Source organism: Arvicanthis niloticus, chromosome 6 (assembly GCF_011762505.2).
Source record: "Arvicanthis niloticus isolate mArvNil1 chromosome 6, mArvNil1.pat.X, whole genome shotgun sequence".
NCBI classification, from domain to species: Eukaryota; Metazoa; Chordata; class Mammalia; order Rodentia; family Muridae; genus Arvicanthis; species Arvicanthis niloticus.
The window spans coordinates 56,508,679-56,523,466 of NC_047663.1; the positions used below are offsets into that span (position 1 = coordinate 56,508,679).

A 14,788-nucleotide genomic window follows, 5' to 3' on the forward strand; every position below is an offset into this window, starting at 1 on the left:
GAAGGCATGCTGGGAGCCCAAAGGAAGGACAGGATAGACTACTTGTAAAAAAAAGAAAATCATACCCATGCAAACTCCATTGGTTCACTGGACTGCTTGTTTATAGATGACCGCCCAGAGCTTCTGAATGATCAATACCTAAGCCCCAACTGTTGAAGATGCAACACCTTATGTTCATCTAGCAGTGGTTCTCAACATCCCCAGCACTGAGAGTTTTTTAATTCCATTCCTCATGTTATGGTGACCCCTAAACCATAAAATTATCTCGTTGCTATTTTATACCTATAATTTCTCTGCTGTTACGAATCATAATGTAAACATCTGATATGCAGGACCTCTGATACCAGACCCCCAATGGAGCACAGCACACAGGTAGAGAACCACTGGTCTGGAAGGCTTCTTAGAAGAAAAGCTGAGCTGGATAGAAGCACTCAACTCAATTGACTCAATATGATTCTTATGAGGCTAGAGAGAAACTTCACAGATTGTTTTTGGAAGCCATAAAACTTCTATTAAAGAAGGGGGTATCTAGAAATCTCCAAAAGGTCATGTCACACACCAGTAAGAACATCACCCCATCCTCTGTAGTCTAGCTGGGTATTCAAACCATCATGAACCATTACAGTGTCTTGTGGAAGTATGAAAGATGTGCAGAGGTTTGGACACATATCCCTCTAGAAATAGAGTTTTCAAGAAGCACATGAAAATAGTCTCAATGTGGTTAGTCTTCAGGGAGGTGCAAAGTTAAAACCCAATGAAATATCATTTCATGTGCACTAAATAGCATCTATCAAATACATGGCAATAACAAACGCCTACAAAGATGTAAGAAACCTGGAAGCCCCACACACTACAGGCCTGAATGTAAAATGCTTAAACTGCAGTGGAAAGATTTGTCATTTCCTCAGTGAATTAAGTATAGATTTACCATGTGGTCCAGCAACTCCACTCCTAGCTATACACCTGAAAGAACTAAAAATTCTTCCCAGGATCTTCTCAGCAACACCAGTTGCCATATTTACAAGTTTGAACCAACCCAAATGCCCACCAACTGATGGATGAATGAGGTCATGGTAGAGCCATGGCACTGAATATTATTCAGGCATAAAAAAGGGGATGCCATATTGACACTGCCACAACACGAACTAACCTTGAAAACATCATGTCAAGCCCGAGAAGTCAGTCACAGAATATGTTCAACGGGGGTTTCATGTATACAAATGTCCAAAATACATTCAACAGAAGGTTTCATGGATACAAATGTCCAAAATAAGCATATTTAACAAGATTGGCATCTATGAAGAGGGGAGAGCGTGGAGTGATTGCCGGGTGGCAAGGCCTTCATTTGGGAGCAGTGGGGGAGTTTATGGGACTGGATAGAAGATGATGTTCACACGAAAGTGCAAATGTACAGAAATGTTCCTTGCACTTTACATCAATAATAAAAGAGGCTCTCCTGCCTAGGCAGGGGAATGGAGGTTAGATTCCATTGTCCCTCACTCCCTCAGTAGTGATGTGACCACTGTCCTATACCCTCAACATGCTGAGTGAGATGGAGCCAATTTTGAAAGTGAGCTGGTGTCAGATGGCAGGGTTGGTGCAGGTGGCAGCAAGCTGACAGGAAAAGAGGCAGGAGGTTACGTCGGTGGTTAGGAGCCCTGGCTACTGTGATGAAGAACTATCTGCTGCAATTTGGTAAAGGTGTGTGTGTGTGTGTGTGTGTGTGTGTGTGTGTGTGTGTGTCTCTCTGTGTGTGTGTGTGTGTACAGATTTAAATCAGTGTCGCATTTGGAAGTCTCAGAGTGTCCAGCCATAGGGTACCCCCTTCCTTTTTCTCGATGATGAGTCCTACAGCCTGGGACTTGCATGCCACAGTGGATCTATCCCTGGTCCACCCTTAGGAAAATGCATGTGTACACTTTCTGTGTCCTGTGAGTTGTAAAGAGAATAAGAAACCCGCAAATAGAGAACAAGTATTCCCTGAATTCACAAAAAGAGTGAAACCATATAGGTATGTTATGTCAATAACATTCGTTGCACACTATCTTCTGGAATGTTCCTGTGTTAAGGCAAAAACGAAAGCGTCTTTAGCACCCTTGAGTCAGCAACAATCCTTCCCCTTCAAAGCAAGCCTGAGGGGATGAGGCCTGAGCAGCAGCTAAGCTGAGAGGAGCAGGTCACCAGACCCTGCAGAAACTCACCCAAGACAGAAGTATGATTAATTAACCAGAAGACCAATCGATTAATGAGTGGAGTGAAGTAAAACCACCACACTCACAGAAATACTCCCAATCATTATTCATTAGTCTCAGAGAGGAAGACTCAGAAAACAAAAACGCTTGTAGCTTACAAGGTGCCTGAGTCAGTAAAGAAGGAATGGTGTAGGCTCCCTGGAGGTTACACTCAAATGTACTTCTTGTATGAAGTTGGAAGTCTGGAAGCTGCCCCTGGAGGCTGAGCTGGCCAGCTATTCAGGAGCTCCCTCTTCTGTACAAGGCTGGTACTACACTTTTCTTCCAATTTCACAACAATGCTCCTTTGATAAAATCTGGTTTGGATGTTTTTATTACTCCATGATAATAGACTTATTGCTTCTTAATATATGAGGGCCTTTTGATTATGTACAGAATTATCCCTCAAAAGGACCTTTGTTACTTTTATGATCTTGAAAAAAATTCTCCCTCTCCTCTCTCTCTTTCTCACTCTCTTTCTCTCTCTTTCCGTGTGTGTGTGTGTGTGTGTGTGTGTGTGTGTGTGTGTGTGTGTGTGTGTGTGTCTGTGTCTGTGTGTGTCTGTGTGTAAGGGTACCACAGGACATGCATACATACCACAGCATACGTGTGGGGCTGGAAGAGAACTAGTGAAAGTCAGCCCTTCACTCAAGGCTCGGCAGCAAGTGCTTTTATCTCCCAAGTCTGCTCCTGTGATGACCATTTTTATGATCTTTATACTGAACACTAAGATGCAAAATAAATAACATTTTCTTTATCTTATATGTGATGAAACTTACATACAGTAAACATATTAATATGCAAACATATCTCTTAAGTCCCAAAGTTGTGCCCTTACTCCCTCTCTGTGTGCAGACCATAGTGTGTGGTGAGTGACTCCTGGAAAGGGTGCTGTGGGTGAGCAGCCCTCCCCATAGGAAAGAATTAGTGGTTCAGAGGGTGTGGCTCCCTGCCAGATGTGGGCATTTTTGAAAATGAGTAAAAGCAAGTCTACAGGTAGGTTTCAGTGTGAGAACCACATTCTGGATCTGCAGACACAAGGTTAATTTCATCTAAGTTCATGTCATTAGCAAGTCAACTTACCACGTGTTTAACTTGAAGTGCTTACATACACTCTCATGAGTGACCCCCACACTGGAGTGCTAAGCTATCTATAGGTTTTACATAACCTATTGAAGTGTAAGCCTTCATTGAACTCCACTCCAGCAAAGCTCCAAGAGCCCTATAACGTGTCAGGTGCCCATGTACCATGAGGGTGGTGATTTGTCAGATCTGTTCATCTAATACATGGGTATTGTTGGGAACTATGTACCATGCCTTACTGCATTCCCAGAATTTGAGGAAAAACCTAACCATCACCTACAACACAGGCTGTGTCTCCCTTCTCTTTGCAGTCCAAGTCTTTGGGTGATAGTAAGAACCGCCACAAAAAGCCCAAAGACCCCAAACCAAAGGTGAAGAAGCTCAAATACCACCAGTACATACCCCCCGACCAGAAGGCAGAGAAGTCCCCCCCACCCATGGACTCTGCCTATGCCCGGCTGCTTCAGCAACAGCAGCTATTCCTACAGCTACAGATCCTCAGCCAGCAGCAGCAGCAGCAGCAGCAGCAGCAGCAGCAGCAGCAGCAGCAGCAGCAGCAGCGGTTCAGCTACCCTGGGATGCACCAAGCACACCTCAAGTGAGTGCCTCCAGCTGGCATGGGGGCTTTTGGACAGAGGTAGAGGATGGTGTCTCTGTCTAAGGCCTGAGGGGTCAGATGCTTGGGACCAGTGTGTCTTGTATTACACCATGTCCTTATCAGACATGTTTGGCCTATGACTCCCTTCAGAAACCATGCATACATTATCAGGACCATAGATTTGGGAGGAAGCAAATATATCAAGGTTCTTTAGAGGAAAGAGAAACTCTTCGTGTTTCCAAACTAAACTGTGGAATGTCTAAGAATGCAGAATTGATTTTGCTGGCAGTTTAAGGTCACTGCTAAAGAGCTACATGACAGCTTTCGAGACTGGCCCCTGAACACAGGCTGTGTGCCTATATTTTCAGGTCCTATTCATACTCTATGTGGTCAGCATCCTCACCTATACAGTTAACACGAGGATTGTTTCACTTGCCTTCAATTATACATTCAATTATATCTAAAGCTGAGCATGATTAAGATCCATATGCCATGCTCAGATCTCCCCCAGAATAGTGCCTCAGCTAGGTCACGGGTGGGGCTGCATGCTTCCCTATGCCCCAGACTCCATCACGCCTTTCAGTATCCTGGGAATGAAGCTGGGAATTTTCTGCATATGCTGTCTAGTTCACTCTATTGTTTCCCCCTCCCACCCTCTTCTGATTTGTTACTTCACTGACCCCTGTAGGCAATCACTCTGTGACTTGTCCCAAGGTCCGCCCACAAAGGCTCCGCCCACACAGGTCTGATTGTTTTGTATTGTGAGCGCCTCTTTGTTTTTCAGAGAACCAAATGAACAGATGACCAGAAATCCGAATTCTTCCTCAACACCACTGAGCAATACCCCTCTGTCCCCCGTCAAAAATAGCCTTTCTGGACAAACTAGTGTCTCTTCTCTCAAACCAGGCCCCCTTCCACCAAACCTGGATGATCTCAAGGTATACAATTTGACCTGATTTCTTGGGTGAAACATAGAAGAGGGGAAAGGTGTGGGAAATAGTGTGCAGCACCATAGTTGCTGCAGAATTTATGGTGCAATGGCCAAACTCAAACCTGCAGGTCCTGCCTCAGCCTCCCCAGGCTGTTAGAACTCCAATCTGCTCTTTTCTGCTCCACCTGAGATATCTCATTAGCATAAATCAGTTACTAAGAAACAGTCGGAATAGAGCTTAGCACAGAGGAGAGGTGTGCACCTTATAAAGCTTCCAGAATGTTCTGATGTAATGGTCAATTTCTTGATGAATCTTTAGCAATCTCTTGTGAGGCAGGAAAAAAATAGAAGCTGTGGGGAATTGCTCTTCATGTAGCTCAGAACAATCTATATAGCTGATGTGGCTATATTTCTTCTGAACGCTTTAAAGTTTTTAAATCACCTTTCCATTAGAAAATGCTGACTGCACTGAGGGAAGTTGAGTGGTGTGGGTTCTTTTATTCAATTGTTAAATAAGTATCTTGCTCCTCACTGAATAAGAAACAATGTTAGCAACCCTCTGTCCATAATATAATTTAAAGCAATTTCTTCTTATGTCTCCAAATCTGGGGACTTCTGTCCTGACATGACAGCTTACTAGATGGAATATGCATGCCAGCAACTTATTACAGAGCACAGAGCACAGGGATCCACAGTCACTCAAATGACACTAGGTTTCTAGTTGAACATGGCATGTTAAAGCACTCCTCAAGATTGATCGACATGTTCTCCTTCTGTCCAGTATCCACACGGACACAGAGCAGGATGGACACAGTCTCTGCAGTGTATGAACCTCATCCACACACTCATCAGATTGCCAGGGATGACACTTGTTTGTCTGGTTCCCATGCTACCTACGGCTCTCAAAAAAAAAAAACATCCTATAACCTTTTTCTTTAAAACTCTGCATCCTTAACAATCCTCATAGACTTCACTGAGCCAGTCCTGGCCATTTCTCCATTAGTAGTCTTCATTTTTATCCCCAATTTCATCCCCAACCCTTAATTTGATTTTTATGGGGTGGGGAATAGCAGTTATTCCAAATTGAAGAATATTCCATGGCTGCCAAGAGCCAATAAGATAATCCTGATCCCAAAGGTTCCTCTATTTCTTCTACAGGTCACACTAGGCTTGTTTCTGTCTGGCATCTACACACCTACACGATAATGCTAAATTTATAATACCCTTGGGAGCCATGAGGTCAGCCCTTTCATTCCCCAAGTCATAAATCCACAAAGATAAAAGATGCCATCTTATCTTGAAAACATTACACTAAGTGAAATAAGCCAGCTTCGATGGCTCAACTACTTGATGAATTGCCTTAACTCACACTTGAATAGGCACAGAGCCAGAATACAAGCTATCAGGACCATCCCAGAAGAACTATAGGAAGTACTTGTTAAATGGCTGGAAAGCCCCAGAGAAAACATAGTTTAGAGTTTCTGGTGCCATTAAGCAGAGGAGAGTTCCCAAAAGTGGTTCTTTCTGTGTGTTCAAAACCAGAGTCATTGGTTGGTGGCAATCACACAATTAGGGCAGGTCAAGAACATGGTGGTCTTAGTGACAGTAGCTAGCATTTTTTTTAAACTAGCCACTCAATGTATATTCCTATCGGGTAAGGTCAATCTTATCAGCCAAGTTCTTAAAAATTAAAAATTAAAAGCCAGAGTCTTGAGGTTCAGTGAAAAGCAAGTTAGTAGATTTATAAATGATGGATGGGGCTCCAGTTTACGTGGCTGATAGCAAAGGCTTTGCCATTACTGTGAAAGATGAGGATGGGAAGGAAGGCTGAAGGGAGGAAGCTTGACCGGATGAGAACTCTCACTTGGTGTGTGAGAAGACATGTCCCTGAATCCTCGGAAAGTTATGCCAAGGGCAGAGTTGCAAAGTTGAAGAAGGATCAGAGACAGGCTCATTCAGGTTGGGAATGCTGAATAGCAACCAAGAGCCAGTCTAGTCCATTTCTAGAATGCAAACCACATTAACGTCAACCTCACTCAGGTCCCCTGTGCTGTGGGGCATGGCGTCAGGAACTAGAATCTTTGGCAAAGTGAGCAAAGCTAACTCTAGGCAAGTGAATGCGATCATGAGAGAGAAAGACAAGTGAGTGAGAAGGAAAGAAGTGGGAGGAGGTGAGGCAGAGAATAAAGGACACTCACAGTGCCCTCACCTCTGAGGAAGGAAGGAATGGGGGGATTTACGAAGGTGATACTCCCTTGAGATGATGAAGAAGGTAATACAGTATAGCTGGTGTTTCTCTAGGAAATGTTTTACAGTGTAAAAGTAAAGAGCAGTGAGAGGAGTTGGGTGTCTCCTTACAGAGATATCAGGATTGGAGAGATATCCCTGTGGATAAAGTGCTTGCCATGAGTGCATGAGGACCTGAGTTTGATCCCCAGGACCTATGTGTGCCATCCTGGAGCACATAGCAACCCCAGCACCATGGAGGCAGACACAGAGGGATCCCTGGGGCTCTCTGGCCAACAAGTCTAACTCAGTTGTGTGAAGTGATCTTCAGGACAGTGACAGACCCTGTCTCAGAGAGAGAGAGAGAGAAAGAGAGAGAGAGAGAGAGAGAGAGAGAGAGAGAGAGAGAGAGAGAGAGAGAGATTAATGGTTTTTCATAGAACACTGACTATTTAAAATCCTATTTCTAAATGAATTGAATTGAATGTGAGGGAGAGTGGAAGGAACTAAGAATTCTGAAAACTGGGAAAATATTTGCTGAACATTAAGAAACTGTCCATTCTAAGGTGAGGCAGATAGCACTGTTGTTTATGTGTTTAAGAGCTCCTTTCTTTTGGAGGTAGATACAAAGCTATGTACCAATTAAATGGTATAATTGGCCTTGAAACAATTTAAGAGAAGTAGAAAAGAAAGAAAGATTGGCCTCAGTTGACAATTACTGAGGTTGTTTGATGACATATGAGTTCTTTGTGATTTTCTATCTCCTTTTGAGTATGTTAGAATTCTTCCATAGGCCACCAGTGCGTGCAGAGGAGAGGTATGCACAAGCCTTCATCTCAAGCAAGCCCACATGGCCAAACGATCTGACATTTTAAGGGAATTGAACTCAACAAGTACTCATTTTATTTTAGACTGTGATCTGCATTATTTAATAATGTAGCCTAAATTATTCGGTGCAAGAACAGATTCTAAAAATAAGTGTAGAACTCATTAATTTTAAGTAACTCAAAATTAAAACAATAATGAGTTGCTATCTTGCACTTTTTCAAACCAGGAAATTTGAAAGAAAAAAAACTGTCCAGCAAGACTCTGAAGAGCAGCAGCGCACTGGCTGCCAGCAGGAGTGGCTGTGGGTGGCTGTGGTGCTTTCTCAGAGCTCTTCGTTGTTGGAAAGTGACATTTTTAAGTTGAAACATGATCGTGTATAGCAATGTAAATGACGTTTTAACAGACAAAAGCCAGAGAAAACATGACGTTATGTTCCTCCCAGCCTGAAATGCATGTGAACACATTCTACTTGACAACAACTACTTTTAAATAATTATGCTGCCCATAAATTTCTGACACGCCATGAATATTTTCCATAACTTTTAATATTCAATAAAAGTTGTATTTTTAATAACAGCAAATCACCCTATCTCCTAGCTTGCATTCCACTCCTGGACATGGAACTTGCTGAGTGTTTTGCTATTCAGAATAAAATATCAGTGCTCTCTGCACATATATCTGTTATCTTCTCTGATTATTTCTCTCAAACAACCACACACCCATTAAATTTCTGGTTTAAAATACATTATTGGATTTTAAGCCAGGCATGGTGGCCCTTGCCTTTAATCCCAGCACACAGGAGGAAGAAGTAGGCAGATCTAAGTTAGTCGACGGCCAGCATGGTCTAAAAATTGAGCTCCAGGACATCCAGAGCTACACAGAGAAACACTGTCTCAAGAAAAAAAAAAAAACCAAACCAACACCCCCAAAATACCAAAACCCCACCATCACATTAATATTTTTTTAATTGAAGGATATGGCCAGATTTCTCTCTCCCAAACAATCTGCTACAGAGCCACACATTAAAGCAGCCCCACTCCAAAGTGGACCTGCCCACCCATGTGTCCCAGTACACATTGAGAGGCAACCCTCCAGCTCAGTGATGCTGAAGGAAAGAGAGTGAACATCTCACCAGATCGCAGACATTGTTGGGCTGCTGTTTGCAGAGATGTACCTTAAACAGGAAGACAGTTAAGTCCCTCAGCTCGCTAAGGTATCTATCTTACTGCTGCTTTGCTCACACATAAACCCACCTACTCATTTACCTGTTATTGGGTAAATGTTAAAATACCTTTTATTTTAATTGCATCACTCCCTACAATACTAATGGTCATGTACATGTATTACGGAACTTTTAAAAACTGTGTTTTGTTTATAAAGAGCTGGGTCAGATGCCTTATCTATTTTTATATTCAGTCTCAGTTTTTTCTTTGTTACTTTTTGTTTGTTTTTGTTTATTTTATATTTATGAGTGTTTTACCCTCATGCATATATATATATATATATATATATATATATATATATATATATATATCATGTGCATGTTAGGTGTACACAGAGATCAGAAGAGAGTGTCAGATTCCCTGAAACTGGAGCTATAGGTGGTTCTGAAAAGCCATGTGGGTGCTGGGAATCAAACGTGGGTCCTCTGCAAAAGTAACACGTGCTCTAACACGCAGAGCCACTCTTCCAGCTCCCCTCCTTGTTATAATGATAGGCATACTTGATGTGTTCTTATGTTGGCAACTTATTGTTTATGCTGTCATTGATTTCTTTCCAAGGATTACTATCAAAATTTACATTTTGTTTCCTTTTTTATTTTGGTTTAAATTTTGGCTGTGGATATTTTTATGATTACTACATTTGCTTTTTAGGCTCAAAAGCTCTGTCCCTACAGAAAGTTTTCCCTTATTATTATATTCTTCTGTTTTATGGAATCATTGGACCTTAGGTGTTTAATATGTTTCCTGCCTTAATCATAGAAGTGATGTGTCTATATGGACTATTTAGGAAATTCAATACAGAATGCACTAGCTAGCATTCTAGCATATAGTCACTAGATAATTTTATAAGCAAACATAAGTTTAAATGTATGGATGCATTATTTAATTTATTTAAAATAGTATCATCACAAATGTTCTTTCAGTTAACAATAAACTATACACAATTATTCTTCATAGAAGGTCAACAAACTTTCCTAGCTTTAATTTTAATGGATCTTTGGTACCTCATCATTTGAAGTAATTTTTATTTAACCAGTTTCCATGCTTATGTATGTTTCATAGTTTACAACTTGTGAACATTATAAAAATGTGTCAATTAATTAATTATATGTGTATCAGTATAATAATAATGGCTTTATATTGCACAACCATTTTCCAGGCACTATTCCAAGTGCTTTTATAAATCCATGTATGCCCTTGCAAAAAATGCATGAGGCAGAGATTAATATCCCACTTCAAAGAGAGCACAGAGGAGCAAGAAGCTAAGACCAGCAATGGTCTGGTTTTATCACCAGGTGCTTTCTTCAATATGCAATTTCTATCCACCCTGTCATGAAAATTAATGGACCCAACATATACCTACCATACAATATGGTGAGGTATGTCTGGAATCCCAACATTGAAGAGGTGGGGCCAGAGGACTGAGAGTCAGAGGCCAGGCAGACAAAATGAAGACAAAACCCAAACCCCAGAGGCTAAGGAATTGGAGAGTAACTCAAAAGTAGACAAGTGGTCTACCATGTGCAAGGCCCTGGGTTCCATCTCCTGAACAGATACACATTTGCATATACATGTGCAAAATCTTCCTCACAAACCCCTTCTTCATATAAAGTCTTGTTCTCAAAATCTGGTCTGAGACCAGTGGCATAAATGTCTACCTGGGGTTGGTATAAATAGAAGATCTTGGTCTCCTTCCCAAACCTACTGTAGCCAAACTCCAGAAAGGCCCACAATCTGTGTTTTCTATCAAGCCCTTCAGTGAGCAGGTTTATGTTTAGATTTGGGGAAGAACTTGAGTAGAAGAAGCCAGAATGCCTGGTAATTGCCGTGGATTACTGTTAGACTTGTGTATCTAAATCCAGGAAGACACCAATCTCTTGCAGACATGACGCAGGCTGAGATGAGGTTAGAGATCTGTGTGTTAGGTGGCTTGACCATTAGGTTAAGAAAAGCGTTCCCATGACTACAGCCATGAAAAACAAGGCAGAGATGGTCTTCACTACAGTGGCTCGAAGTGGGTTAATTCTTCATGTACAGTGTTGTGAAATGACGTACACTGCCTACAGGCCATATATGAACTAATTTCTGACTCCTGGGCTAGTGATAGCTATTGGGTTTTTCTGTTGGGCGGACCGCAGGGATGGCCTCTGGGAAAGAAAAGTAGATAGATATTGTTAAGTTCCACGCGTGTGTCTCAAAGCTCCCTTAATAACAAATAGAAATGCACTGTCACAGGACACTGCACTAATGGACTCCTCATTTCTTAAGGTGTCAGAATTAAGACAACAGCTTCGAATCAGGGGCTTACCAGTGTCGGGCACCAAGACAGCGCTGGTAGACCGGCTTCGGCCCTTCCAAGATTGTGCTGGCAACCCTGTGCCCAACTTTGGGGACATCACAACAGTTACCTTTCCTGTCACGCCCAACTCCTTGCCCAGTTACCAGTCCTCCCCATCAGGCTTCTACCACTTTGGCAGCACAAGCTCCAGCCCACCCATCTCCCCCGCCTCATCTGACTTGTCCGCTGCAGGATCCCTGCCAGACACCTTCACTGATGCGTCACCTGGCTTCGGCCTACACGCATCTCCAGTGCCCGCCTGCACAGACGAGAGTCTGCTGAGCAGCCTGAATGGGGCCTCGGGCCCCTCTGAGCCTGATGGGCTAGACTCTGAGAAGGACAAAATGCTGGTGGAGAAGCAGAAGGTGATTAACCAGCTCACCTGGAAGCTGCGGCAGGAGCAGCGGCAGGTAGAGGAGCTGAGGATGCAACTGCAGAAGCAGAAGAGCAGCTGCAGTGACCAGAAGCCACTGCCCTTCTTGGCCACCACCATCAAGCAGGAAGATGTCTCTAGCTGCCCCTTCGCAGCCCAGCAGGCATCTGGGAAGGGACAGGGCCACAGCTCCGACAGCCCCCCTCCAGCCTGTGAGACTGCTCAGATACTGCCTCACTGTGTGGAGTCCTCAGGTCAAACCCATGTACTCTCGTCCACGTTTCTCAGCCCCCAGTGCTCCCCTCAGCACTCGCCCTTGGGGGCCCTGAAGAGCCCGCAACACATCAGCCTGCCTCCATCTCCCAACAACCATTACTTCCTTGCCTCCTCTTCTGGGGCTCAGAGAGAGAGCCATGGGGTCTCTTCACCCAGCAGCAGCCAAGGGTGTGCACAGGTAAGCACCTATGGCCTTACCCAGGGGTGTCTCTTTCAGGAGGCAGGGGATTAACTCACACTCAAGAGCTAAGTAGAGTTTCCGAGAAGCTAAGCAGCACCTCACTGACTCTACCGTCCTTGAGCCTTCACCACCCACCTTTGCATCACCGGTTGGCAAACTTACTCTATAAAAGGCTTGGAAGGCAAATGTCTGGAAGTCATAGCTTCTGTGCCAAACTCCTTAGCTTTACTCTTGTAGCATAGACAGCTTGCAACAATGCATAACTTTCCAATAAAACCTTATCTACAAGTCCCCAAGCAATATTTTGCTATTATTTGGCTGACTAATTGATATCAACTCTTGTCATAGCCCAAATCGTTCTATCAAGAGAGCCAAAAGTTAGACATTGCAATATTGGCCTGGAATTTAAGCATTCTGGAAACTGAGGCAAGGGATTGCTATGAGTTTGAGGTGACTTAAGCTGTATCCTAACACTACAGTTGGGGGATGGGGAGGCAGACTGTGTGTGAGAAAGTGCTTATCATTCTCTTACATTTTTCTCAAATATTCTGTAAGACCTACTGTGTGCCACACTCTAGCCACTCTATACTCCTGGGGGAGAACAGATGTTAAGTGTCAAGGAAATAGAGGGTCCATCTTGTGGTGAAAGCAAAGAGGGGCTGGTTTGTGTGAGAAGGCTGGAAGTTTACAGTCTCCACTAAAAGGCTCAGGGATGTTCAAGAGAAACCTTGGGAGAGGTGAAGGAGGAAACATTGTTAGTGTTTGGGAATGGAGGCATAGGCATCAGTGAAGGGTCCCAGGGTCAGAACAAGTAGAATACAGAAGGATCCAAAGAAGAGGCAGTAAGTGGCTGGGACAGAATAAGAGAAGAGCTTCAAAAGACAAGTGAGAATAACAGGTCAAGGACTACACCCAACATGATCAGCAAAGACTCTCCTTTTGTTCACAAAACTAATGGTTACTAAGAAAGCATATAGTCGACTATTTGGAGAAGAAAACCACATTGTAAAAGACTGTAAAACCCAAGACAACCCACACTGAGGACATGCCACATACCACATACCAAGTCATGAACAGGAATTATCTTGTTCACGGTCACAGCTATGGCTCCAGTTTAGTGTTCTTATTTGACATCAAAAAAAAAAAAAAAAAAAAAAAATGAAACCCGGGAAGACTGAACTCACTGCCTAGAACCCCAGGATTAGTTGACTTTAAAATTTGTAATAAAATGTTTCTACCCTGGGTGGGGCGGGGCTGAAGCCTGTCTAGAGGTAATGAGAACACACTTTCACAAACCTACCTGAACAGCACATTCACACTAGTGGTGCCCACTCCTGTGAGGACATACTGGGAGGAATGGAGACTAAAATAGCTATCAACACCATTCATAAACATCTATTGCATCCACAGTGTCCTAGGCAACAAAGGTAAAAATAGCCCTTGGGACATGGCCTGGGCCATGATTTTCCATTTTGAGGATATCAGTGCTGTTGGGGAGGAATACGATGATGCAATAATTTGTTGTTTACAAAGACTCCGTTGGACAGTAGCAATTTCATGAAGGACAAATAACATGACTGATATATGTCATGAAATCATGCAACACAGAATCCAAGAAGAGAGACTGATGGCACAGAGCTAATAGGCTTTGTGATCAGCCTGCACTTCACAAGTAGCCCTCAAACGGAGAAGGCTGTGTCAGGACTGTAGTTGGCTTGTCTTTTGTCCATGAAGCTGAGGAGTCTTAGGAATCTAAATAGAAAACAGCCATTCTGTGTGAACAAAGATAAGTAGGCAGACTGTAGAGGTCGTGGTTACAGGAGGAGAATTTAGATTCCTAGAACTAGGTAATGCCTACAGTCATAGGAGGCCTTGAACACTTACACAGGTGAGATGTGCAGAATCTATGCTGTGGATACGTGAGAGCTGGTGGAAGTTTGTAAACCATAGGGGACACATGCAAAGGAACATTGTAGATAAAGTTATCTGCTAATAGAATTCAGGAAGCTTTGTAAATATCAGAAACCGAGGGCAAAGACAGAGGCCAGAAGTGTCAGCTAAAGCCACAATCAAGTATGCTGATAACTCTTTAATTTGTCATGTGTTCCTTTCTCCAGAACTCAGGGGCACATGAAGGCCATCCTCCTAGCTTCTCTCCCTCGTCTTCCAGCCTCCATCAGCCTTTCTCTGGCACCCAAGCAGACAGCAGTCACAGTGCTGCACTCAACCCTTGTCCCAAAAGCCCAGTTATTCATCCAAAGGTTGGTACCGGAGAAATTGGCAATAAACCAGTTTCTGTGAGGGTGTGGATTGAAACGGGGCCTGGGGAGAGAATAGTGTTGGAGACAGAGGTGGGTACATGATAGATTCATGTAAAGAAATGAGAATCTGAGGTTCACAGCTGAGTCTCTGCAGAGGAGAGATGGTGCTCATAAGCTGGTGAAGGATGAGGAAAGTGAGGAGTCAGGATGTGGGGAGTTCCCAGAGCAGAGAGTGACGG

General features: G+C 43.3%; 1 protein-coding gene across 2 annotated transcripts in view; it reads left to right on the top strand.

Moving 5' to 3' along the window:
- The window catches only part of Myocd (myocardin), a 95,709-nt gene that overhangs the window by 70,001 nt on the left and 10,920 nt on the right, over window positions 1–14,788 (top strand). For both annotated transcript variants that reach the window (XM_076936611.1, XM_034506941.2), the window contains 4 exons: window positions 3,626–3,912; window positions 4,697–4,850; window positions 11,389–12,285; window positions 14,406–14,549. In XM_076936611.1, the coding sequence (XP_076792726.1) occupies window positions 3,626–3,912; window positions 4,697–4,850; window positions 11,389–12,285; window positions 14,406–14,549 (1,482 nt within the window). The remainder of the gene's footprint in view (window positions 1–3,625; window positions 3,913–4,696; window positions 4,851–11,388; window positions 12,286–14,405; window positions 14,550–14,788) is intronic.